Source organism: Bison bison, unplaced genomic scaffold (genome assembly GCF_000754665.1).
Source record: "Bison bison bison isolate TAMUID 2011002044 unplaced genomic scaffold, Bison_UMD1.0 scf7180017864384, whole genome shotgun sequence".
NCBI classification, from domain to species: Eukaryota; Metazoa; Chordata; class Mammalia; order Artiodactyla; family Bovidae; genus Bison; species Bison bison.
Window position 1 is genome coordinate 12,481,395 of NW_011494956.1, and position 26,019 is coordinate 12,507,413.

The 26,019-nt window shown below is 41.7% G+C and overlaps 2 protein-coding genes across 3 annotated transcripts in view; one reads left to right on the plus strand and one right to left on the minus strand.

Moving 5' to 3' along the window:
* Positions 1-10,677, minus strand: part of FAIM (Fas apoptotic inhibitory molecule) — a 16,515-nt gene extending 5,838 nt beyond the window's left edge. Inside the window, exons 1-3 of one of the 2 annotated variants that reach the window (XM_010858212.1) lie at positions 10,488-10,677; positions 4,907-5,039; positions 4,326-4,554 (exon numbers count right to left, since the gene is read on the minus strand). In XM_010858212.1, coding sequence (XP_010856514.1) covers positions 4,326-4,554; positions 4,907-5,017 — 340 coding nt within the window. In that variant the 5' untranslated portion in view covers positions 5,018-5,039; positions 10,488-10,677. Of the gene's footprint in view, positions 1-4,325; positions 4,555-4,906; positions 5,040-9,817; positions 10,324-10,487 lie in introns of those variants that run through there. The other variant, XM_010858213.1, reaches the window with a different exon arrangement.
* Positions 10,678-10,744: 67 nt separating this feature from the next.
* Positions 10,745-26,019, plus strand: part of CEP70 (centrosomal protein 70kDa) — a 94,879-nt gene continuing 79,604 nt past the window's right edge. The window contains exon 1 of the mRNA XM_010858218.1: positions 10,745-10,837. The gene's annotated coding sequence lies outside the window, so the exon portion shown is untranslated. The remainder of the gene's footprint in view (positions 10,838-26,019) is intronic.

The window sequence follows — 26,019 nt, forward strand, 5'->3', positions numbered from 1 at the left end:
CCGAAGAATTGATACTTTTGAACTGTGGTGTTGGAGAAGACTCTTGAGAGTCCCTTGGACTGTAAGGAGATCCAACCAGTCCATCCTAAAGGAGAGCAGCCCTGGGTGTTCATTGGAGGAATGATGCTAAAGCTGAAACTCCAATACTTTGGCCACCTCATGCGAAGAGTTGACTCATTGGAAAAGACTCTGATGCTGGGAGGGATTGGGGGCAGGAGGAGAAGTGGACGACAGAGGATGAGATGGCTGGATGGCATCACCGACTCGATGGACGTGAGTTTGAGTGAACTCCGGGAGTTGGTGATGGACAGGGAGGCCTGGTGTGCTGCGATTCATGGGGTCGCAAAGAGTGGGACATGACTGAGTGACTGAACTGAACTGAACTGACTGAGGATTACAGTATGTTTCCATTTAGGGTATCAATATATTTTAGCAAATTAAAGAGTGCCATGGACTTTTTCAAAACTTACATATTTCAAGTAATATAATATTTGACCTTATCCCTTTAATTTTTCATTTTTATTTTTTGGATTGTAGCCAATATTGCTTTCCTTTTTCAGGGTCTTTACCCTTATAGATTATTACAAAATACTGGATAGAGTTCCTTGATCTATACAATAGGTCCTTGTTGGTGATGTATTTTATATATGCCGTGTGCGTCTGTTAATCCCAAACTCCTAATTTGTCCTTCCCCAAATTTTCTTTAACATCAAGAGACTAGATGATTCTCCCTGCCTCTCATACTAACCCACCTGGACGATGGCACAAAGAAACCAGAAAAGGCTGCATAGCATTCATATAGACAGACAGCAATTTAGCCTTAAATTTCACACTGCTGCTGCTGCTGCTGCCTCTAAGTCACTTTAGTCGTGTCTGACTCTGTGCAATCCCATACATGGCAGCCCACCAGGCTCTGCCATCCTGGGGATTCTCCAGGCAAGAATACTGGAGTGGGTTGCCATTTCCTTCTCCAATGCATGAAAGTGAAAAGTGAAAGTGTAGTCACGCAGTCGTGTCCAACTCTTAGTGACCCCATGGACTGCAGCCTACCAGGCTCCTCCATCCATAGGATTTTCTAGGCAAGAGTACTGGAGTGGGGTGCCATTGCCTTCTCCGTAAATTTCATACTGAAGAGTACAATAATCTATTCATTTTGTTATGATTTCACTTTGGGGAAAAGTTATAGAATCATAATAAAAAATATAGTATTTGATGGACTGTGCTGAGTACAGTGCTGACACAATAGAGCAAAATGTTGCCATGATACACTTGGGCATTAGCTAAGTGGCCACAGTTCACTCCAGGGAAAGTGAAAGTCACTCAGTCCTGTCTGACTCTTTGTGACCCCATGGACTATACCATGGAATTCTTAGGCCAGAATACTGGAGTGGGTAGCCTTTCCCTTCTCCAGAGGATCTTCCCAACCCAGGGATTGAACCCAGGTCTCCTGCATTGCTGGCAGATTCTTTACCAGCTGAGCCATAAGGGAAGCCCAAGAATGCTGGAGTGGGTAGCCTACCCCTTCTCCAGTGGATCTTCCTGACCAGGGAATCAAACTGGGGTCTCCTGCATCACAGGTGGATTCTTTACCAACTGAGTTATATGCATGCCATGTGCACAGACAGACATATGTGCATTTTGGGGAGGATCCCCAGAACCACTTGTGAATGTCAGGGTCCCCCAGAGTGTCAGGAGAGAAGACTATAGTCATCAAGCAGCCAGAAGACAAGCTTTGGTTGTTATAACAAAGACTAGAGAGAAGCAGGACCTGTGTTTACAAGGAGTCTGGGGGTCAAAGGCTGCCTGGGGTTCAAGGATGAGGTGCCATCTGACAAGCCATCTACTCCAGGAACAGAGTCTTTTCTCCCTGCACGTTGAGACAGAAGCCTCACTTGGAGAGTGGAGAAAGGACTTTGAGCTGGGCTAGAGGCACAGAGAGAAAGGCAGAGGGTCCAGGAGATATGGGAGTGGCCACCCAATGGCAGCCTGGCATAGTATATAACAGCTGTATGTTCTGACAATGTAGACGCAGTACAGTTGGAAAATGATATGCAAAAAGTTGTTTTAAATTGTGCGCAAGCGTACTTGCTAAGTCGCTTCAGTGGTGTCTGACTCTTAGTGACCGAACTGTAGCCTGCCAGGCTCTTCTGTCCATGTGATTCTCCAGGCAATACTGGAGTGGGATGTCATGCCCTCCTCAAGGAGATCTTACCAACCCAGGGATCCAACCTGTGTCTCCAGTGGCTCTGCATTGCAGGCAGATTTTTTACCACTGAGCCACCAAGGAAGACAAATTTTGGGCAGTCACTGTATTAATGGTGGTAGAGTATTTCTGTTGTTAACTGAGATTAGTATGTACATAATTATGGCACAAAGGAAATAAGTAATTATATTCTATTTGCATCATCCTCTGTGTCCCTGAGAAGAAGGATTCTCAGTGTGGAAGAAGGAACATAAAGATATTAGAGGAGATTAAATTAAAAAAACTGGTATCCTGGAATTTGAATTATAAGCATCAGTATGAACTCATAAGCTATTTTATTTTTTGATAAAGTCTCTCTCTCTTCCCCGTTCCTCCCGATATCTATCTACCTATGAATGTACACAGTTCCCTTGACTCAGGAGCCGATCTAAGGAGCACTACAATGGCCAAAAATGGGACAATTTGAGCATCAGTAAGGATAATAATTGCAGTGTACTGAAACACTGCAATTTGTTTAAATCCACAAGTTATTTGGGAAGCCCAATGATTAAAAAAAAAAAAAACCTAAATGATCACCTTTAGGAAAGAAAAAGGAATCAATTTAATATCTTGAAAACTCGTAGTTAAGGGAAAATAAGCTGTGATCCTACATTTGTCATACAAAATGTGCCTCTGTGTAACTAAATAGTAGACAACAGGAAGTTTCTCACTGTATGAGCACTCCAGCTAACGAACAAGAAATGATGGAATCAGAATATATCCATCTGCCAATGAATGAATGAATGAATGAATCCATCTGCCAATGAATTAATGAATTAATGAATCCATCTGCCAATGAATTAATGGATATAGACACTTAGGTATTAGTGGTGCCAATATCAAAAAATTAGACAAAGCAAAACCATGTGCCTCTTGATAGAATAAATATAATGTCTTACCTGAAAAATAAAAAAACCTTAAATTTGATCAATTCTTCAAATACCAACTTGCAGGAAATACTAATAGAAGAATATCACAGGAATGGAATCCACAAAATTCAGAACATATCCTCTCCTCTTCAAAAAAAATCTGACCCAATTTCTTTAATAAATAAACCATACAAGAGGGTTTTCTTTTTTTGGTTTGTTTTTTTCAACCATGTGCATTTATTACTTGATAAGTATTTTTCGTTCTTAAAAAATTTTTCTAGCATTCAATTAAACTATACTCTCTTAAAAGACATGGATAGTCTCTTCATTTACGTGTCTTCAAGGCCTACTACATAAGCTGCCATTTATGAGGTTCTCAGTATTATCTAAATCAATCAATAAATCAATGAGGTGATCTACATAATGTTGGATTCCCTGGTAACTCTTAGTGATTGGAGGCTACTTCATACGGTAAAGAATCCACCTGCAATGCTGGAGACCTGCGTTCAATCCCTGGATTGGGGAGATCCCCTGGAGAAGGGAATGGCAACCCATTCCAGGATTCTTGCCTGGAGAATTCCATGGACAGAGAAGCCTGGTAGGTTTGCAAATAGTTGGACACCACTGAGTGACTAACACTTTCACTTTCAGTGATATGAGAAGCAGAAAATACTAGGAGTAACCAGTAATAAACAAAGGTAGCAAATGCTTGTCTTTCAAGTTTTGTAGGCTGAGTGAAATCAAGAACACAAATGGCAATCTGTAACAATAGAACTTAGCTTAAGGATCAATGGCTTACTTTTTATTTTTTAATCTACTTTACCTGGACGTTGATTATTTTGATCTGCTGTAGTCCTAAACCTAGAGAAAAATCCCCTTCTTTCTGATAAACCTTAAATTTCCAACTGCCTTCAGACATTCTTTTGAAGAGAAATATCAAATAATGACAAATTAAATGTCTACATCAATATTTCTCTTTTTAAACCCAAGTTTATAATTTTCAAATCTACCACTATAAAATCTGGCTCTCACATTTTCCGTATAAATCGGTCAATTCAACAAATACTTCATTCCCAGAGGACACATGAGAAACACACCTGCATGTACCACTCTCCTATTCAAAGCTCCCATGAAAGGTCTGGAGAGTTAGAGGAACTGAAGTAAACAGCTATCATAAAAAGCCAACGAATTCTGCAGAAATGGCTTTCACTTACCTAACACAACTCTAAAGTCCTCACTATCCAAATGTAATACCCAAGTATTGGTGGTTTTTGATCTGTTCTCCATATACTTCTTGAGACTTTTCCCATTAATTTCCAGTGTATATTCATAAGCAAAACCACTGACAGCATCGATATTTATGGTTGCTTTTGTCTTTGCAGCTCCAACGCAGAAGGTTTCTTTGCCCACCAATTTGAACATCCATTCTTTTCTTATCACTTCCTAAGTAATAAAATACGGAAGTTAAAAACATACAAATGGGAGAAAATTTAATGTTTAACTTTGGAAATAATATAATTAAAGGGAATAAATGGCAATGCTATTTAGATGTGATTTTATTACTTCATGATACAAAGATTTTAGAAAATAAAGGCATTTTAAAGTTAAATATTAGATGTTATAGTCTATGAATTCCACAACTATTACTAGTCTGCTTTTTATGGCAAAATGATACAAGCCAATATACATATAACCACTGTAAGGGAAAAGCACTGAATTCACAGTGGATGAATATACATTAGCAAAATCGAGCTTCTCTGTACACTATATTTCACAAAGTACCATTTTTTCCTACCTTCCCATCTACATACACCACTCGTTTGCCTGATGTGGTCCCATGTTCAAATTCAATTTTATGGACTCCATCACTTAAAGCAACTTCCCAAACAGCTACAAGATCTGTCATTTTTTCCAGGTTGTAAGGAGGGCTAAGGGAATAAAATTAAGCAATTATAATAGGCAAAAACAGTAACAGAATAACCAGTTAATCCTTCCAAGATGAAAATATCAGATCTTAAAAAGCCCTAAAATTACAAAATATTAAAGTGATATAAGCTAAGAAAGCCTACTTACAATCCATGTAACTATTTTCACCCTGTTATGCATTCTTCTTTTAAGATGAAATTACTATCTATGGGTATACAGTCAGATAATTCCAAAGTCACCTTAATAGTAATAGGATTAAGAATCAATCAGTTTATCCAGGACAGTATTCTAAGCTTGGCCACAGAAAGGTCAGTAAAAAGTTTCTACTCCTCCCTCCTGTCATTTAAAAAGCACAGTATTTAATTTTGGTTTTATCATTTCAGATCCTATCACTCTAAAGCAAGAATTCTTAGAACCTTTTATATTTGAACCAATAACTAGGGATTCATTTTAACAAAAAAGGTTCTAATTAAAAATACTAAGACTGAGGAAAAAAAGTCATAGAAGAAATGTTCCATAATAGATACAAAAATATTATGGAACACAGTAATCTTGTCATTATTTCAGGAAATCTTATTAAAAATATAAAGAATTCTGTCTTGTGATGTTTCTGGCACAACTTAAACATGTATTTTATATTAATGTCTTAATATAAAATATATATTATATATAATGCATATATAACATATAAGTAATATTTTTATACTGATACAGATTTTTAGCTTTGAGAGAAGTAACATTACAGCAGTAATGTTCATAGCTAACAGTTATTCAGTACTTACTGTGTGCCAATCACTGTTCTAAGAGCTTTACACACATTAACTCAAAGAATCCTCACCATGAGGGGGGTACTATTATTCTCTATTTAAAGATGAGGAAACTGAGACTCAGAGAGGCTAAAGGCTTGTCTAAGATCACAATGACAGTAAGTGGCAGATAGGGTATAATTTTAGGAGTCTGGTCCCAGAGTCTATTCTCTTAACCACATCCTCCTCTTCATTCACTCTGATCTTCTTTGTAGGCTCTGAACCAGAAACAGTAAATAGGTTTTATATCATTTTGGAAGTGACTGCCAAGAATTTTGTGCTGAGAGGGATGTGCAGACCTCACATCCAGGTTTTATGGGAAAGGATGCCTCGTTAGTGGTGACCACCTCCACGCCAGGTGTTCACCACCCTTGCTGGAAATCACAGAGAAGCAACTATGCATTCTGCAGTATTACAAAATGTATTCTCCAAAAAAGTAGCCTGGATACTCTCCTGAATGATTAAAGCCCATCCTTAAAGCTTCATAATCCAGTTTTATCACAATGCAAGACATTTACCTTTCGTCATCTTCAAAGATAGGACTGTCATCTCCAGATGCCATGGTTGGCAAAACAGTCTTTAATCCAATTAGGAGCCAGGAAAGAAAAAAGCAGAAGTGCAGCAAAGAAAGATTGAGAGCAACAAAGATGACACGTGCAGAGAGTTTTTCTAACTTTGCAATCCATTTCTTAAAATGCATGCAGTTTCTGATGAAACAGCTTTTACATACAATAGAACTGCAATCTCTAATTGTCAGGGAAATAAATTAAATCATGCAAATCAGCCAGTCATATTTTTCCCTGTTATGGATTTATAATTTCCTAAAACTAAGAGAATAAACTCTAGTTTATTTCAAGTATCATACCACATCAGAGGTGCAAGAGACGTAGAGGTCCTCTGGGTCCCTTGCTTCTCAGATTGAGAAGTCCCAAGGATAAGAGGCAGTAGGTCAGGGAATACAGAAAACCCCAGGATAAACAGAATACGCCCTCTGGAGGCCCCATGTTACATGGTAGTAACAAATTTAAAATTCAATCTTCATATTAAAATTTAGAAAGTTGTATTATGGTACAATACATAATTTAAAAAATTTTTTAAAGATAACTTCAAAGAAATGTTAAGCTTGCAGGAAGGAGCAAAGGATGTACTAGTTTGCTTTCTAAGAGCAAACTTAATTTGCCCACTTACTCAAACCCACTTAATTTACTAGTGCCAATAATGAATTTATAAAAGTTATACGGTTGGTCAGGTCACCAGAAGAGTCCAAGCCAAATCCAGAGTCCAGAACACCTGTGTAATTATCTGGGCTATAATGCTAAAAATCAGAAGCACATGTAATACTCACATGCATAGGAAACCATCCACATTTGAAGATTTAGGATTAACAATTGTACCCCTGTCAAACCTACCGAATAATAAATTCAACTGTTTTTTTGCTTCCAAGACCTACTCTAGTCTAGTCTTTTCCATATAGATGTCCAAGGGTGCTTTTTCCTTGTAAAAACGGGAGATTGCCAATCTTTTTTTGTCTGGAAATAACCAAACGTGACAAATAGCTTTTTAAAAGATATTAAAGAAGAGCTTAGCACCCATAAAAGCAACCCAACAGGCAAAAAAAAGCTAAACATTTTAGAATAAAAACTAAAGATTCAAAATACATTGTACCTAAAATAAATCCCTTTTTAAAAATTAGCACCTTATATATTTGTGGATTTTTCTAGTCTTAAATATACCTCTTAGGATACCTCCTATGAAAGTGGAGGGTATCCTGCAACTATCAAAGCAAAAAGAACACAGAGCAATAGAGTAAGCTAAATAGCATAATATAACCTAGGGTACGTGTATTTTGTAAATTAGAGTAGAGTTTGGGACGTCACTCAGATTTTGCTCTACAACTTTTAGAGACTCTAGAATGTTCAGTAATTCAACAAACTTGAAAGAACTGCCCAGTTTTTCACTTTAAGGAATTTCAAGTATTACCACACTAAGATAAGGCTTATTACTACTACTAAGTCACTTCAGTTGTGTCCGACTCTGTGCGATCCCATAGACAGCAGCCCACCAGGCTCCCCCATCCCTGGGATTCTCCAGGCAAGAACACTGGAGTGGGTTGCCATTTCCTTCTCCAATGCATGAAAGTGAAAAGTGAAAGTGAAGTCGCTCAGACGTGTCTGACTCTTAGCGACCCCATGAACTACAGCCTACCAGGCTCCTCCATCCATGGGATTTTCCAGGCAAGAGTACTGGAGTGGGGTGCCATTGCCTTCTCCAGATAAGGCTTAGTACCCTCTTAATTATATTTCATATAATTATGAACAAAATAACAATATAATTATGAAAAAGACAACACAAATTAGAAGAGAGGTTAGAAATCAAAGTCACATAAAATATACTTCTCTCTACTATCAACATTCATTCATACATTCAACATTTATTTAGGGAGTATCAGTTGAAGGTGTTGAAAATGTTTTGGAAATAGTGGTGATGGCTGTACATCATAAATGAACTTTATGTTCATTTACGTCACTGAACTGGACATTTTTAAACGGCAATTTTTATGTCGTATATTGATCACAACTTTTAAAAATTAATACTGTAATACACAAAAAACCCATTGAATTGTATCCTTTAGATGGGTGAATTGTAAGGTATATGAATTATATCTCAACAAAACTAAAAAAAAAACAACCCGAGTGTCTTGCCAGTAGTGTTTTTTGGAATACGATTTTGCTTATGACCAAGAGATGATCACAGCTGTCCATGTCCCGGGTTTCTACCTTACTCATTTGAATAATAAATTTACCTGTCACACAAATCTCTAAGCTACTGTCATATTCTAAATTCATCCGCCACGCTAGCAGTCGTCAGTCACTCATACACCAGGCACTAAGCTCAGAGTGAGAGACTGGAGAGACAAAAGATGATTACAGCACAGCCATGGCACTGTGGGTAAGGGAAGCAGTAACCCTACGAACAGGGCTACCCAGGTGGCGCTGCTGATGAAGAACATGCCCGACGCAGCTTTGATCCCTGGGTCAGGAAGATCCCCTGGAGAAGGAAATGGCAACCCACTCCAGTATTCTTGCCTAGAAAATCCTTGGACACAGAAGCCTGGCGCGCTAAGTCTCAAAACTGTGTCAGACACGACTTAGGGGCTAAACAACAAAGAACCAGAAAAAGTCTCCAGAGAAAGGATCCTAGCCCTGCCAAATAGGTGGGAAGACCAAGGAAGCCTATGCTTTAAAACTTGAGAGAAAGGAATTCATCCATTGTCATTTAAAACTTATACATACATTTAATTATCAGGACCATGAGACCAAACTGGAAAATGATCATTACAAAGAAAAATTCCCTCTATTTCAGCACACACGTTTTAAAATGTAAGTAAAACGGATGGAAAAACAAATTCCATTTATTTTCACTGATAAGGACAATGTCACTTACTTGAACGTTTACAGGTCTTCACGGCAAGTTTCTTGAGGCTCTAGTGACACATCCCTCAGCATAATCATTTAAAATCCCTGTCCTACCAACTCAACATCCATGTTTCAGAGTACATGTAGGACTTTACAACGTTTCCACTATTTATCTAATCCCAGCTTGAATTTTCCTTTAACTTAGGTTTAATCGTACTGGGGACTGTAATGGTTTATCCAAGCTAAACCTAAGTCGGTTTTAAAAATTACTAAGGTATTCAGGTTCTTTTCAGCAAAGCTCTAGGTAAGGCCAGCTATTGAACAAACTTAACAAAGAGGTGTTGACGGTGTCCGCAGGATCAGCACTGGGACCTCCAACAAGGTCTGTCAGTTAGCTCTCTGAGCCAGGTGTTCCCAAATGTGAGGCACAAAAACCGCGAATAACTTTTCCAAGGAGCATTTTGCAATGAGTACCACAAGCCTCTCTACACAATCAAAAAACCAGACGGAACAGCGCTCAAGAATCGTTTTTTATAATAGCTAAGAACTGAAAACCACCTGTTTGTTCACCATCGTGAAGATAATCCGTGGAGTGAATCACAGTCCTGTCACTCAGCAAGCATGGAGCTCTGGTCAGGCGCGGAAAACCTGGCACCAAAGCACCGGTTCGCAGCCAATAAAAAGGATGGAGACAAACATCAGCCGCGCGCAGACGCGTGGGATGTATTGGTAAGACAAAGAAGCCAGGCTGCAGCACTTTGTGATCCGGGTTCTGCAAAAATACAGCCGGCTCATTTTTGCAGGGAAAAGGGGACTGGAAGGAAAGACACTTTAATGTGAACCCGGTGCTCCCGGGAGCGAAGGTTCGGCTCCTGCGCTTCCTTCCCTGTGACGTCTGCTCCACTCTTCCGACTGCGACAAATAATGAATTTATAGTCGGGCAGAGGCCGGAGCCGCGGGTTCCAGGGCCTGGCCGGGCAGTAGCAAACCGCCGCCCGGCCGGGTCTCTGGGAGACGCCCGGAGTCCCCTACCCGCCTCCCGCGCGGGCCTAGGCCTCACCGCGGGGTCGCACCGCCGCCAGGGCACCGCCCACGGCCCAGCACGCCCGCCGCCGCCGTCGCCGCAGCCCGGAGATGGAGGCTGCTCGCACCGCGGCGGGGGCGCCCGGCGCTGCGCGCAGGGGCTTCCGGGCCGGCCGGGCCGCCCCACCTGGGACGTGAGGCTCACCTGGGCGCCGTGGGCCTCTGGGGGGTCTGGGCCCAGAGACCTGTGGGTTCCGCCGACTGGACCTCCTAGGCCCTTCGCCGAGAACCAGACGCAGCCTCAGCGGAAGCGAGAGCTCCGAGCGCGCCGACTCTTTGTCGCGCTTCAGGTCCCCGAGGTGCCCAGCGCCGACCGCCGCCCGCCCCTCCCCCGCGCGGCGACCCAACCCACGCCCGCGGTCCGCGCGGCCGGCTTTGCACTCTTACTCCCCGAGACGCCTCCGTAAGAACCAGCTGACAGCGGGCGCTGTCTGGACACTGGAGCGAACCCGGTGGGCAAAACCAGACCTTGCCTGCTCTGAAGCCACGGGGCAGGTAAAAACGATCATAGCATTGTGTCCTTGAAACTCTGTAAAGCTTCTGATTACTCCTAGAAAGATCAAAACTCGTTAGGATGGGCATGAGGCCCCATGTATGATGTTGCCCCGGTCTCCCCTGGCTTCCTTGAGATAGATCCTCAAATGATGTGAAGTCCTTCACCCCAGGGCCTCTGCAGATGCTCTTCCCTTTGCCTGGACGCTCCTCCCTGCCTCTTCCCTTAGTTAACTTCCATTGAAATTGAGATTGTTCGTCACATAGCATTTCCTAAGAAAAACTATCCTAAGACTTGCAACACCTGGAATTCTCCTCAGTTCTGTTCAAGTTGTACAAGTATTCGTGTAATCTTTGTTGAATGTACAGCATAATAGAGTTTCCGCGGTGGTTCAGCGGTAAAGAATCCGCCAGCAATGAGGTTGGTAACCTGGGTTGGGAAGATCCCCTGGAGGAAGCACCACAACCCACTCCAGTGTTCTTTCCTGGAGAATCCCATGGACAGAGGAGCCTGGCGGGCTACAGCTCATGGGGTCGCAGTCGCACAGGGCTGAAGCGACAGAGCATGGCTCCCTCGCAGCTTAATAGTAGGCTGAGGTTTGTGAAGTCAAGGACCATGGCCGCTTGGTTCTCACTGTAGCAGCTCCCACGTCTGCACAGTGCAGGCTCCTACTGTGCTCTGATAAGTGTTGTTGAATGAATGAAGAGTAGACCTGAGTAATGTTTCAGGTGGCCTTGATTTTCATTAAGAAGAGACAGCAATAACTGCAGAGGAGGGGATGGTTGAGTGGGCCATCTGAAAAGAGCAGTGAGTGGTTCCTGTGGAAAATGGGTTCAGCAGCAAAACCAACATGTGAAAGGGTTCTCTGGGGGCTCTGAAGATTTGAGGGCAAAGGGACATACAGGTCCCAGTGTATAGTTTCTTCCCTCAGCTTGGTGTTAATGTAAAGGATTGTTTCACCTCTGGGATTGGTAGTGAGGATGCTGAGCAAGTATGTGAGAGAACAGCAGTTGAGAAATAATAATAATAAAGAAGAATCTATTGATTAGATTAACTAGTCTTCGAAGTAATGGACTGAATTCCTAGGGAAATTATGTTACAGGGATTCTGCTTAGAGAGCACTGATTTCCTGTTTGCTACCCTGTATTGAATGCTCCCTAGAGACAAAGACTTTTCATATTTGCATTTTCTTCTGCACCGGTGTCTTGAATAGAGACTTTTCAATAAATGATGATTGAAAGAATGAACCAGGGAGATAGGGGAGAAGGCAAAAGGCCCCAGAGTGGAAATTTCCAGAAATAGATGAAGATGCGTCCCTAATTCCTTTTTCTTGTCCTTAGATCTTCTGAGAAACACTTGTGAATTGTTGGGTTAGGGCCAGGAAACCCTGGTTGGGCAGCAGCTCAAAAATATTGTTTAATGAAGAATCTTTTCTTGTAAAACTTTGGGAATCAGAATATCTTTTACAAGACCAATAAGGTATAATTTATTGAATGCTTGCTTTGTGCCTTGTATATTATTGCCTGTAGTTCTCACAACAGTCCAGTAGTTATTCCCATTTTACAGAGACTCAAAGCCCTACAGCGGAGAAGGCAATGGCACCCCACTCCAGTACTCTTGTCTGGAAAATCATATGGATGGAGGAGCCTGGTAGGCTGCAGTCCATGGGGTTGCTAAGTGTCGGACACGACTGAGCGACTTCATTTTCACTTCTCACTTTCATGCATTGGAGAAGGAAATGGCAACCCACTCCAGTGTTCTTGCCTGGAGAATCCCAGGGATGGGGGAGCCTGGTGGGCTGCCGTCTCTGGGATCGCACAGAGTCGGACATGACTGAAGTGACTTAGCAGCAGCAGCAGCAGCAGCAAAGCCCTACAGAAGTTGCAGGACCAGCACATGAAGCCAGCCTGTATCAGAATCTGCTGTTAGAGAAGTATTGTACATGAATATAGATCCTGTCTTGGGGGTCTGGGCAACCCCTCTGCCTCAGGGCCCCAGAGTGCAGAGGGGTTCAGCCCACTCATGAAGTGCATTCAAGTCTGTCCCTTGCATAAGTGAGGCAGTCTGATACCGCCGCTGGCTTATTCTGCGAAATATTCTGCGAATTCTGCAAATGTTTCCTTCTTGGGTATAGATTCTGGGATATCTGGAATTAAGGAACATACCAGTTTAGGCTGTATTTTCTACCTACTTATTCCCTGGGCCCAGCACACTGGAGGTAGGCATGGCCAGTTGTTATCAAAGAGGATTGTTATGAAAAGAAAGTGTGAACAAAACACCGTGAAAGGTATTGACCTGAGTGTGAAACATACTCGCCTGGTGATCCTGCTTTTGACTTTATTTCCACTCTCAGATTGTTTTCTTGTTTCCCGAGAAGTGCCTGGATGTTCTTGCTCTAGCCCCTCAAACTACTTCTCACCAGCCCACCCATAGACATCAGTGATTTATTTTAAGAGAGTGCTTTCATTCACAAGAGTCCGTGTTTTCATTGGGCGTCCTTTGGAGAAGGGAATTGTTAATGAATTAATGGATTTCCTGAAATTACTTCTTAAACAGCAAGAATGGACATCAAAATTAAAGGGAAATGTTACATCACTTGATACCTACAGGTTTAAAACTTTCCACGTGCCCTTCCAGTATTGGTCCAGCATGACTATCGGCTATGTGTGAATGGAAGCTGCACAGAGACGTTCAAATGAGCCCAGAGCCCAGGATTCTGGACTCAGCGGATTGTGTGTCAGCACCAGTCCAGTAACCAGTCTCCTGCTCCAGCCAGGCTGCCTCTGCTTGGGCCTCCCTCCTTCAGCACAAAGAGCCTCTGGCTCCACCAACACAAAACATGGAAAGTGGAGAAGGATCAGACCAAAATGAATTTATAAACTTAAAACCAGAAACATTTGACAGTTTTAGGAGAAAATAAGATTTTGGTCTGAGTCATCTGGAGAGTGGGGTTTGTAGATTCACCCTTACTTAGACCAAAGAACCAAAGGAAGGCACCTTTAAAGTGTCTAAGGAGCATTGCAAGGCTTGTGTTTCAATTGGTTAAGACAAAAATCTGCATCGTTTACTTTGAAAATTTCCAGTAGTCATGTATGGATGTGAGAGTTGGACTGTGAAGAAGGCTGAGTGCCGAAGAATTGATGCTTTTGAACTGTGGTGTTGGAGAAGACTCTTGAGAGTCCCTTGGACTGCAAGGAGATCAGCCCTGGGATTTCTTTGGAAGGAATGATGCTAAAGCTGAAACTCCAGTACTTTGGCCACCTCATGCAAAGAGTTGACTCATTGGAAAAGACTCTGATGCTGGGAGGGATTGGGGGCAGGAGGAGAAGTGGACGACAGAGGATGAAATGGCTGGATGGCATCACCGACTCAATGGACATGAGTTTGAGTGAACTCTGGGAGTTGGTGATGGACTTGGAGGCCTGGCATGCTGTTCATGGGGTTGCAGAGAGTTGGACACAACTGAGCAACTGAACCAAACCAACAGAGAAAAATGCTTATATTCCCAGCACCAGAATTGACCATTTTTAAATACTGGCTCAATAAAAAATCCCAATGAAACTGTGCAACTCAGGTTGGATCTTGAACCCGTGGCTTATTAATTTAGATCACACACTGGGTCTCAGGATGTAATGAAGCTCAGGTTCTCGGTGTAGAAAGATTAAAGTGAGAGGCAAAGTGATAGATAAGAAGTGAATTTATTTGCACAGAAACACTCCACAGACAGAGTGTGGGCCATCTCAGAAGATGAAAGTTTCCCAAATATGGTGTGTTTTTATTATCTGGGTAATTTCATAGGCTAATGAGTGGGAGGATTATTTCAACTATTTCAGGGAAGGAGTGAAGATTTCCAGGAATTGGGCACTGCCTACTTTTTGGAGTTTTATGATTAGCTTGGAACGCATGGTACTGTTGAGTGTGTCATTTAGCTAATGAATAGAATCAGTGTTTAGTGAGGCTTAAGGTATATTGGAAGTCGAATCTTCCACCATCTTGGAGCTAGTTGGTCCTAGCCAGTTTTTATCATGTCCTATAGGTATGTCATTTTAAAAATGTTGTACCCTTCCCCCTTCCCTCCTATTTCACTAGTAGAAGGAAATACTGAAAATAAATTAGTATTTGACTTTCAACCCTAATACCTTTACTTTCTTCTCCTCCCCGAAGACCAACATTTTCATGAATTTGCTATGTTTGCTTCCAACTCCACCTTCTATAGTTATATATAGAAATAATATTTATTTTTGTCGTTCAGTTGCTGAATCATGTTCAACTCTTTGCAACCCCATAGACTGTAGCATGCCAGGCTCCTCTTGAATCCATTTTCCTCAGATGGGGACTTGAATCTACGTGTTGGGACTCAATCCCAGCCAAAACGTAGTTTGTAAACTGAACCCATGAAGCCAGGACTTGAAGCCATCCAAAGCCCAGTCTGGGACTCTAACCCATGACGCCAGGACTCAAACCCAGCCAAAACCCAATTTGGGACCCTAACCCACGTGACTAGGACTCAAACAGCACTAAAACCCAACTTGGGACTTGAACCCATAATCTTTTAATTAGAATCACTCACCTGGTACCTGGACTTCCTAAGGCTCAAGTTCTTTGTGTATCAGTGCAGTAATTCAGCGAGAGGCAAAGTGATAGGCAAGAAATAGATTTATTAATATAGGATGCTTATAAGTGATGCAAGTGGACAGGCAAAGGAGCTCTGCCCCAAGGATTGACTGAGCTACAGTTTTATATTGAAAAAAGGGGGGGAGGGGAAAAGCCCATCTTCTTCAAGTAGACATAGATGCAGATGTAAGGCATACATTGTGAGCTCCTCCTTCACTACCTCCTCCTTCTTAATAGGTAGAGAAGTGTCTGATGCTATGAGGTCAAATTGGATTATCGAATTACTAGAAGGGTGGTGACATTTTTCTTCCATCTAATGGCCTGGGGCATATCTTGTGGTTTTGTTTATGGTTTTATAGTTCACTTCAGGTGCTAAGTCCTGCTGACTCTTTGCGACCCCATGGACTGCAGCATGCCAGGCCTCCCTGTCCATCACTAACTGTCAGAGTTCACTCAGACTCATGTCCATTGAGTTGGTGATGCCATCCAACCATCTCATTCTCTGTCGTCTCCTTCTCCTGCCCTCGATCTTTCCCAGCATCAGGATCCTTTCAAATGAGTCACTTCTTCACTTCAGGTGGCCAAAGTTTTGGAGTTTCAGCTTCAGCATCAGTCCTTCCAATGAATATTCAGGACTGATTTCCTTTAGGATTGACTGGTTGGATCTCCTTGCAGTCCAAGGGACTCTCAAGAGTCATCTCCAACACCACAGTTAAAAAGCATCAATTCTTCAGCGCTCACCTTTCTTCACAGTCCAACTCTCACATCCATACATGACTACTGGAAAAACCATACCTTTGACTAGCTGGACCTTTGTCGGCAAAGTAATGTCTCTGCTCTTTAATATGCTATCTAGGTTGGTCATACCTTTTCTTCCAAGGAGCAAGCATCTTTTAATTTCATGGCTTCAGTCACCATCTGCAGTGATTCTGGAGCCCCCCAAAATAAAGTCTGCCACTGTTTCCACTGTTTCCCCATCTATTTCCCAAGAAGTGACGGAACCAGATGCCATGATCTTCGTTTTCTGAATGTTGAACTTTAAGCCAACTTTTTCACTCTCTTCTTTCACTGTAATCAAGAGGCTCTTTAGTTCTTCTTCACTTTCTGCCATAAGGGTGGTGTCATCTGCATATCTGAGGTTTTTTATTTCTCCCGGCAATCTTGATAACAGCTTCTGCTTCATCCAGCCCAACATTTCTCATGATGTACTCTGCATATAAGTTAAATAAGCAGGGTGACAGTATACACCCTTGACATAGCCCTTTCCCTATTTGGAACCAGTCTGTTGTTCCATGTCCAGTTCTAACTGTTGCTTCCTGACCTGCATACACATTTCTCAAGAGCAGGTCAGGTGGTCTGGTATTCTCATCTCTTGAAGAATTTTCCACAGTTTGTTGTGATCCACACAGTCAAAAGCTTGGGTATAGTCAATAAAGTAAAAGTAGATAGTTTTTCTGGAACTCTCTTGCTTTTTCAATGATCCAGTGGATGTTGGCAATTTGATCTCTGGTTCCTCTGCCTTTTCTAAAACCAGCTTGAACATCTGGAAGTTCACAGTTCATATACTGTTGAAGCCTGACTTGGAGAATTTTGAGCATTACTTTGCTAGCTAGTGTGTAAGATGACTGCAATTGTGAGGTAGTTTGAGCATTCTTTGGCATTCCTTTTCTTTAAGATTGGAATGAAAACTGACCTTTTCCAGTCCTGTGGCCACTGCTGAGTTTTCCAAATTTGCTGACATGTCAAGTGCAGCACTTTCACAGCATCATCTTATAGGATCTGAAATAGCTTATCTGGAATTCCATCATCTCCACTAGCTTTGTTTGTAGTGATGCTTCCTAAAGCTTACTTGACTTCACATTCCAGGATGTCTGGCTCTAGGTGGGTGATCACACCATCGTGATTATCTTGGTCGTGAAGACCATTTTTGTATAGTTCTTCTGTGGACTCTTGCCACCTCTTCTTAATATCTTCTGCTTCTTTTAGGTCCATGCCATTTCTGTCCTTTGTTATGCCCATCTTTGCATGAAGTGTTCCCTTGGTATCTCTAATTTTCTTGAAGAGCTCTCTAGTCTTTCCCATTTCATTTTTTTCCTTTATTTCTTTGCATTGATCACTGAGCAAGGCTTTTTATCTCTCCTTGCTATTCTTTGGAACTCTGCATTCAAATGGTATATCTTTCATTTTCTCCTTTGCTTTTTGCTTCTCTTCCTTTCACAGCTATTTGTAAGGCCTCCTCAGACAGCCATTTTGCTTTTTTGCATTTCTTTTTCTTGAGGATGGTCTTGATCCCTGTTTCCTGTACAATGTCACGAACGTACATCCATAGTTCTTTAGGCACTCTGTCTACCATATCTAATCCCTTGAATCTATTTGTCACTTCCACCTTATAATCGTAAGGGATTTAATTTAGATTATAACTGAATGGTCTAGTGGTTTCCCTACTTTCTTAAATTTAAGTCTGAATCTGGCAATAAGGAATTCATGGTCTGAGCCACAGTCCACTACCGGTTTTGTTTTTGCTGACTCTATGGAGCGTCTCCATCTTTGGCTACAAAGAATGTAATCAGTCTGATTTCGTTATTGACCATCTGGTGATGTCCACGTGTAGAGTCTTGTCTTGTGTTGTTGGAAGAGGGTGTCACTGTGACCAGTGCATTCTCTTGGCAAAACTCTGTTAACCTTTGCCCTGCTTCATTCTGTACTCCAAGGCCAAATTTGCCTGTTACTCCAGGCGTTTCTTGACTTCCTACTTTTGCATTCCAGTCCACTATAATGAAAAGGACGTCTTTTTTGGGTGTTAGTTCTAGAAGGCCTCGTAGGTCTTCATAGAACCGTTCAACTTCAGCTTTTTCAGCATTACTGGTGGAGCATAGATTTGGATTACTGTGATATAATGGTTTGCCTTGGAAACGAACAAGAGATCATTCTGTTGTTTTTGAGATGCATCCAAGTACTGCTTTTCGGACTCTTTTGTTGACAATGATGGCTACTCCATTACTTCTAAGGGATTCTTGCCCACAGTAGTTGATTAATGGTCATCTGAGTTAAATTCACCCATTCCAGTCCATTTTAGTTTGCTAATTCCTAAAATGTTGATGTTCACTCTTGTCATCTCCTGTTTGACCACTTCCTCTTTGCCTTGATTCATGGACCTAACATTCCAGGTTCCTATGCAATATTGCTCTTTACAGCATTTGGACTTTGCTTATATCACCAGTCACATCCACAACTGGGTGTTGTTTTTGCTTTGGCTCTGTCTCTTCATTCTTTCTGGGGTTATCTCTCCCCTGATCTCCAGTAGCATATTAGGCACCTACCAAACTGGGGAGTTCATCTTTCAGTGTCCTATCTTTTTACCTTTTCATACTGTTCATGGAGTTCTCAAGGCAAGAATACTTAAGTGGTTTTATAGTTAAGTGAGTCAAATTGCCAGCATCTATTGGATCATAGGAAAAGAAAGGGAATTCCAGAAAAAACATCTGCTTCATTAAACTACTCTAAAGCCTTTGACTGTGTGGATCACAGCAAACGTGGAAAATTCTTAGAAGCGATGGGAATAGCAGACCACCTTACCTGCCTCCTGAGAAACCTGTACGCCAGTCAAGAAGCAATGGTTAGAACTGGACATGGAACAAAGGACTAGTTCAAAAGCAGTCAAGGAGTACATCAAGGCTGTATATTGTCACCCTGATTATTTAACTTACATGTAGAGTACATCATGTGAAATACAGGGCTGGATGAATCACAAGCTGGAATCAAGATTGCCAGGAGAAAAAACAACAACCTCAGATATGCAGATGATACCACTCTAATGGCAGAAAGCAAAGAGGAACTAAAGAGCCTCTTGATAAGCGTGAAAGGGGAGAGTGAAAAAGCTGCCTTGAAACTCAACATTCATAAAACTAAGATCATGGCATCCAGTCTAATCACTTCATGGCAGGTATATGGGGGAAAAGTGGAAACAGTAGCCAATTTTATTTACTTGTGTTCCAAAATCACTGCGGAAGGTGACTGCAGCCATAAAATTAAAAGACACTTGCTCCTTGGAAGGAAAGCTATGACAAACCTTAGACAGTGTATTAAAAAGCAGAGGTGTCACTTTGCTTACAAAGGTCCATATAGTCAAAGGTATGGTTTTTCCAGTAGTCATGGATGGATGTGAGAATTGTACCACAAACAAGGCTGAGCACCGAAGAATTAATGCTTCAAATTGTGGTGCTGGAGAAGACTCTTGAGAGTTCCTTGGATTGCAAGGAGATCAAACCAATCAATCTTAAAGGAAGTCAATCATGCATATTCATTGGAGGGGCTGTTGCTAAAGCCGAAGCTCCAGTATTTTGGCCATCTGATGCAAAGAGCTGACTCATTGGAGAAGACACTGATGCTAGGAAGAATTGAGGGCAAGAGAAGGGGATGACAGAGGATGAGATGGTTGGATGTCATCAACTCAATGGACATGAGTCTGAGCAAACTCAGGGAGATAGTGAAGGACAGGGAAGCAGGAAGGACTGCCTGCTGCAGTCCATGGGGTGACAAAGAGTCAGACACTACTTCGTGACTGAACAACAACGAACAAGCCTGCTTTGTTGAACAGTGTTCCAGTAGCTTTCTTGAGTGATCATTAACTTACAGTAGCCTCCCGAAGTTTATTAGGTTTCCTTCTCTATCTGTAGTCCCCTATTGGAACTTCTGCAACTAACTGTGTAACTGTCCTATTTTATTTCTATCACTCTGTCCTCCACTATCTCCCAGAGTTTGGTCAAATTCATGTCCATTGAAACAGTGATGCTATCTAACCATCTCATTCTCTCCTGCCCACTTCTCCCTTTGCTTTCAGTCTTGCCCAGCATCAGGATCTTTTCCAAGAAATTGGCTCTTCATATCAGGTGACCAAAGTATTGAAGCTTCAGCATCAGACTTTCCAGTCAATACTCAGTGTTGATTTCCTTTAGGATTGACTAGTTTGATCTCCTTGCAGTCCAAAGAACTCTCAAGAGTCTCCTCCAGCACCACAATTCAAAAGCATCAATTCTTCGGCACTCAGCCTTCTTTATGGCCCAACTCTCACATTGTACATGATTACTGGAAAAACCATAGCTGTGACTATAGGGACGTTTGTTGGCAAAGTGATGTCTTTGCTTTTTAATACACAGTCTGGGCTTGGCATAGCTTGCCTTCCAAGGAGCAAGCATCTTTTAATCTCGTGATTTCAGTCACTGTCCACAGTGTATATAATACAAAGTATACATGCGTAAATACTCTTGGCCATGATATAGTTCTGCTTTTAAAAATTATGTACATGGTACTATAAGTGCCAACTGGGAATTTGTGTGAGAGTAAGATGGGATTATAGGAAGCTCATACTTTGGCATTCACATTGTTGCCAGAGCTGCTCTAGGTCTTTGTTCAACCCTCCATCCCTTGCCTTTAGCAGGAGTTAACCTAAATCTTCAAGTTAAAATGTTCAGAGATAAGAAAGGAATCTATAAATGAAAAAATTAGATAGGGACTTCCTTGGTGTCCAGTGATTAAACCTTTGCTTGCAATGCAGGGGGAACCAGTTCAATCCCTGGCTGTGGACTGAAGATCCCACATGCCTTGTGACCAAAAAACCAAAGCATAAAACAAGCAGTATTGTAACAAATTCAATAAAGGTTTTAAAAATGGTCCACATTAAAAAAAAAAAATCTTAAAAAAAGCCAGATGGAACCAGCTGGGACCAAGATGGTGATGAATCTGACCTACAACAGACCCTGAGTCTCATTATACTTTGATTTAACCACATGTAGTTAGCATATTAAATGATACACCTATCAGCTGCCATGACCAGACAGTAAGGACCTAAAATGATAAAAATGGAGTGGCACCCCACTCCCTTGGAAAAAGCCCTGCCCCTTCCCTGGTAGACTAGTGCACGGGCCTCCCCATCAGTAGCCTCACCCCTCCTCCCTTTGTCTTTATTCTTTAAAATTAAATCTCTCTTACCAGGTAGGCAAGAAGTTCACCTGTGAACTTAGTTCCCACTTCTCTATTCTTTGGCCACTGAATAAAGCTTGTGGTATGTCCATCTCAGCTTTGGTTTTCTTATTCATTCAGACTCAAAGGGAAAAAGAACCCTCTCTGGCGAGGCAGAGAGCACAGGCCAGGCTAGGGCTGAGTACGGTCCATACAACTTAATTTGATAACAATGTCACCATCATTATTACATTTATTCAGTATTTATTGACAGTCTGTTATATGGCAGGTCACCATCTGAGGGGCTATAGCAATGAGAAGCACTGATGGCTTTTCCTCACTCGTGAAGTTTATGTTCTAGAGGAGAAGGCAGTTGCAAAAATGAGCAAACGGACTGAGGGATTTCCTCCAAGATGTCTCCCAAAGACCCTTACTCCTTAATGTTCACATCCTTGTATCGTGCTCACCCACGTTTCAGCAAGTTTGGTTTGTGCAATCATCAGCATACAGCAGTAGTGACACTATGGCACATCCAAGATCAGGTTATGAAAAAGACATCAACTTCTGTCTTAGGTGCTCACTCATTCTCTTCATCACTTCCTCTGTGGGAAGCCGTCATATACATGGACACTCAGGCAGCCTGTGGAGAGGCCCACTTAACAATTATCAAACTGAGGCCAGCCGACAACCATACAAGTGAGTTTGGAAATGGATCCTTTAGTCCACTTGAACCTTGAGATGACTGTATTCCTGGCCAATGTGTTGACTGCACCTTCATCTCGTCAAAGACTCTGTCTAGACCTTCCAGTTAAGCTATTCCTTTATTCCTGACCCACAGAAACTTTGAGATAAATGTTTGTTTTAAGCTGCTATGAATAGAGGTAATTTGTTATGCATCAATAGGTAACTAATAAACAGACAGATGAAATAATTGCAAATTGGAATAAGCACATATACCAATCTCATGGTAGAGTAGATGCCCGTTGTGAGAAGTGATATAGTCAACTGGTTAATGAAGTGGTTAATGGAGCCTGAATGCTGGTTTCAGATCCTGGATCTGCCATATACTATAACATAGCAGTGTGACTTTAGCAAGTCATTTTCCTAAACTTCTACTTTTGAATTTGGTCATTTGTAAACATAATAACAGTACTTACATTAAAGTTGTGAAGAGTCAACAGGTTGAAAAATGAGTATGCTTAGCCCAGAGCCTGAAACATTTTAAGGGCTCAATTCATGCAACTATTGTTGCTCTCTATGGATTCTTGAACATTTGTTATTAATATATTTGCCTGAGTTGTTTGCTAATTGTTTTTCATACTGGAAAATGGCTACTGAAAGAGAATGCTGCTGAATAAATCTGACTCAAATTTAACAAGATAATTCAGCACTGTATTGAGCACCTACTATGTTCCAGGGACTAAGCTAGGTTCTGGAAAAAGTTTAGTAAGGTATGATCCATGTCTCCAGGTGTTCAAATTCTCATGGGGAAGTGCAGACCAAATGTATTAGTGTAATAAAGGATTCTAAGTGTGAAAGACTTGTAAGTCAAAGAATCTTCAACTCATCACTAAATGCCACTCATATGTGGTATACTCCTTGTTGCGGGGAGCCACCTGATAGTTCTATACCCAGGAGAGAATTTGAGAGTCAGTTTAGAAGTTTAGAAAATAGATATAATTGCTAACATAGGCTGTAAATTCTACAGGGAAGTCAAAGCACAGAGGAAAGCGGTAAGATGAAATGAAGACAGGCTTTGGATCTCAGCTTAAATGTCACTTCTTCAGAGAGGTCTCCTGCACATAACCCTATTCTCTTCCTGCATAGCACGTATTATAATAGCATGATTATTTGTATTTGTTCCATACTTCTCTTCTCAACTATACTGTAAGCTCCACGTGGGAAGGAACTGCACCTGGTTTACTCGCCACCGTATACATAACAGCATCAAGTTGAATCTGGGATACATAACAGTTGCATAATAAGTTTCTGTAAATGAACAAATGTTAAATGAGTGTTTGAGCTATTTGAATCCTGGTGGGTAGATGAGGCCCATAGAAGACTCTTGAGACCAGCACAGCAGGACACTGAGCTAAAGACTGAACTTGTGTGCAGAGTCCTTCCTTTGCTAGCAAACAGAAGAGCTAGAAAGGCCTTCGGGCTCATAAGAAGGAATTCCTTTGGAGCACATGTTATAGAGCTTCCTTCCCTCTATTTGCTACATACAAAATCCAGGAGCGAATAGAGAGAGGTTGTATTGTTAGTAATTAGAAAATAATCAGTCTTTTTGTGCTTTGCAAATTGTGAAGGATACTGGTGATCCTGCATCTAGTGTCCATTTTCCTCTCAATCTTTATAGGACTCCAGTTTTACCCAAATAGCCATGCTTCCACCTTACAACCCATGTGACTCAAGGAGCATCCATCCCACTGCTAATTCCAATTACGCTAACTCCTTCTCCCTGCTGGAACTCAGGCTTAAATCGTCTGTACATTTGCCAGGCAGTTACTGATTGGAGGCAGAGTGTGTGCCTAAGTGACCTAATTGGCTCAAAAAATCAGAAGTAAAGATTTCAGATGGAAAAGGAAGCATGTGGTCCTGATTGCTCCTGGTAGACATCTGGACCAGCGCTTTCATTTGAATTTGAAACTTACTATGTTTACAGCAGAACACAGGGAAAACTCTTCCTAGATACTTTGATAAACTTGATAGCCTTTACTTTCCAATAACTTGTCCTTGGTAGCTTGTTGAACCACTGAATCAACCTAGTCCAAAGTCTGTGTTGCCTCTGCATGACCGTTATATGAGATAACAATTTTCTTATTGCTTAAGAAGACATTTTCATTCAGTGTTCTATTTATAGCTCAAATAATCCTAATTGACCAATGATATTTGGCCTCCTACCTATAATTAAGCAGTGACACTCAGAAAAGTGGGTAAGTTCCCATATTACCCTGGAAAAGTCAAGAAGTGAGATTCTTTGTGTTCCAAGTGTTGAAGATGAAAATCTGCCAACCATTGCTAGTGTAAGTAGCTAAGTAGGGAATGGGCATGGGGTAGTGGTGAGGTGAGGACAGGTTTCCATGGGCAGACAGACATAGAAATCAAACTCACAGTGGCCCCAGCTGCCTGGAAGGAGGCTGAATATGGACCTGAAAGTTGAACCCTAAAAGCTGTGACCCTGAGACCTCCTTGTGAGAGACACGGTGACTGATACCCTCCATGGGATATCCCTGTTGGCCATTGTGGGACCTGTTATGCTACAGACCTGCATCCTTTGACCAATTGGAAGGTACAGGTTGTCAACAGTGACATCGTGTGGCTACAAGGTGCAATGACAATGGCTGCCAGACCTCCCCTTCAGGTGTATGGCAGCTGGATTTTACCTTGGGAATTTCTGGGTCGCTTAACCTGTCATGAGTTTTTGAAAAAGGTGGACAGGGGCCCAGTTTTTAGATTCTGAATTTATTAAAGTGATCATTAGAGGATTTATATAATTTCCTTTCATGGAAAAAGCAGTATTTGTACCCTGTAGAGTGATTTTTTTGTTGTTTTAGTTTTTACCTTTATATCAGGATGCAAGAAAGTTAGGCTTGAAAATCCACAGACAAAAGCCTTTCCATTTTATACTTCTTTTGAAAATTCATCTATGGTTCCCCATCACCTCCAGGACAAAGTCCCAGCTCCTTAGTGCATCTGCCAAGGCCTTCTTCCTCTGACTCTCCAATGACACAACACACTCCTCAGCTTCCTCAGGAAGCCTATTATATTGGCCAATGCTTTGGAAGTTAGATTTTTAGGGAGTGGATATGAGCTGTACCAAAGGAGCCCAGATTTAACTACAGAAAAAAAAAGTTTTACTGAGCACTTGTGAACTAGGCATTATAATAATATGTTTTGTTGGCATTATTAGCTTAATTTGCACGTGAAGTTTTCCCCAAATACCCACAGGAACAGAGTAAAGGGCCAAAGTATGTGATTAAATAGTTAATCCCACTAGGGGATTGAAGGTAAAGTATGGGAGACTCCTGTAAGTCAATGACCACCCAAGAAAGCAGGCTTGTTTAGCAACAAAGCCAGGTAACAGAAGCATGAGACATGTCCCAAAACAATAAAATGATGGTGGCATGAGACATGCATCCTGACCAGTGAGGTCAGTAAATTAACAATTACTTGGACACACTCCTCTGCACACACTAAAAACAAAACTATAAATGAAAGATGGCATTATATTGAAAGCTGAGATGATTTACCATATTTTAGAATATATTACTGCTTTTTTTCTCATTTCCTTTGAGCCATGACAGTCCCAGTTCGACCATGCAGGGTCAAAATAACTCCCAGCCTGATGTGGAGGAGGAACTGATGATGGAAGCCTGATGTCTATTCAAGAATGAGGGAAAAGGTGACATTCTCCCCCTCCCCACTTTTCCTTTGATTATAAAACTGTAGCCCTGTTAAGCTGAGTAGCACTCCCTTGCCCATCTTGCTTGTAATAAATCAGTTCTTGTCTGTCACTTTGCCTCTGGCTGACTTCTTTCTGCACTAAGAGGTAAAGAACCTTTGACCAGCCCCTCCCACCCCACCCTCCTCTGCCCTTGAACACATTTCT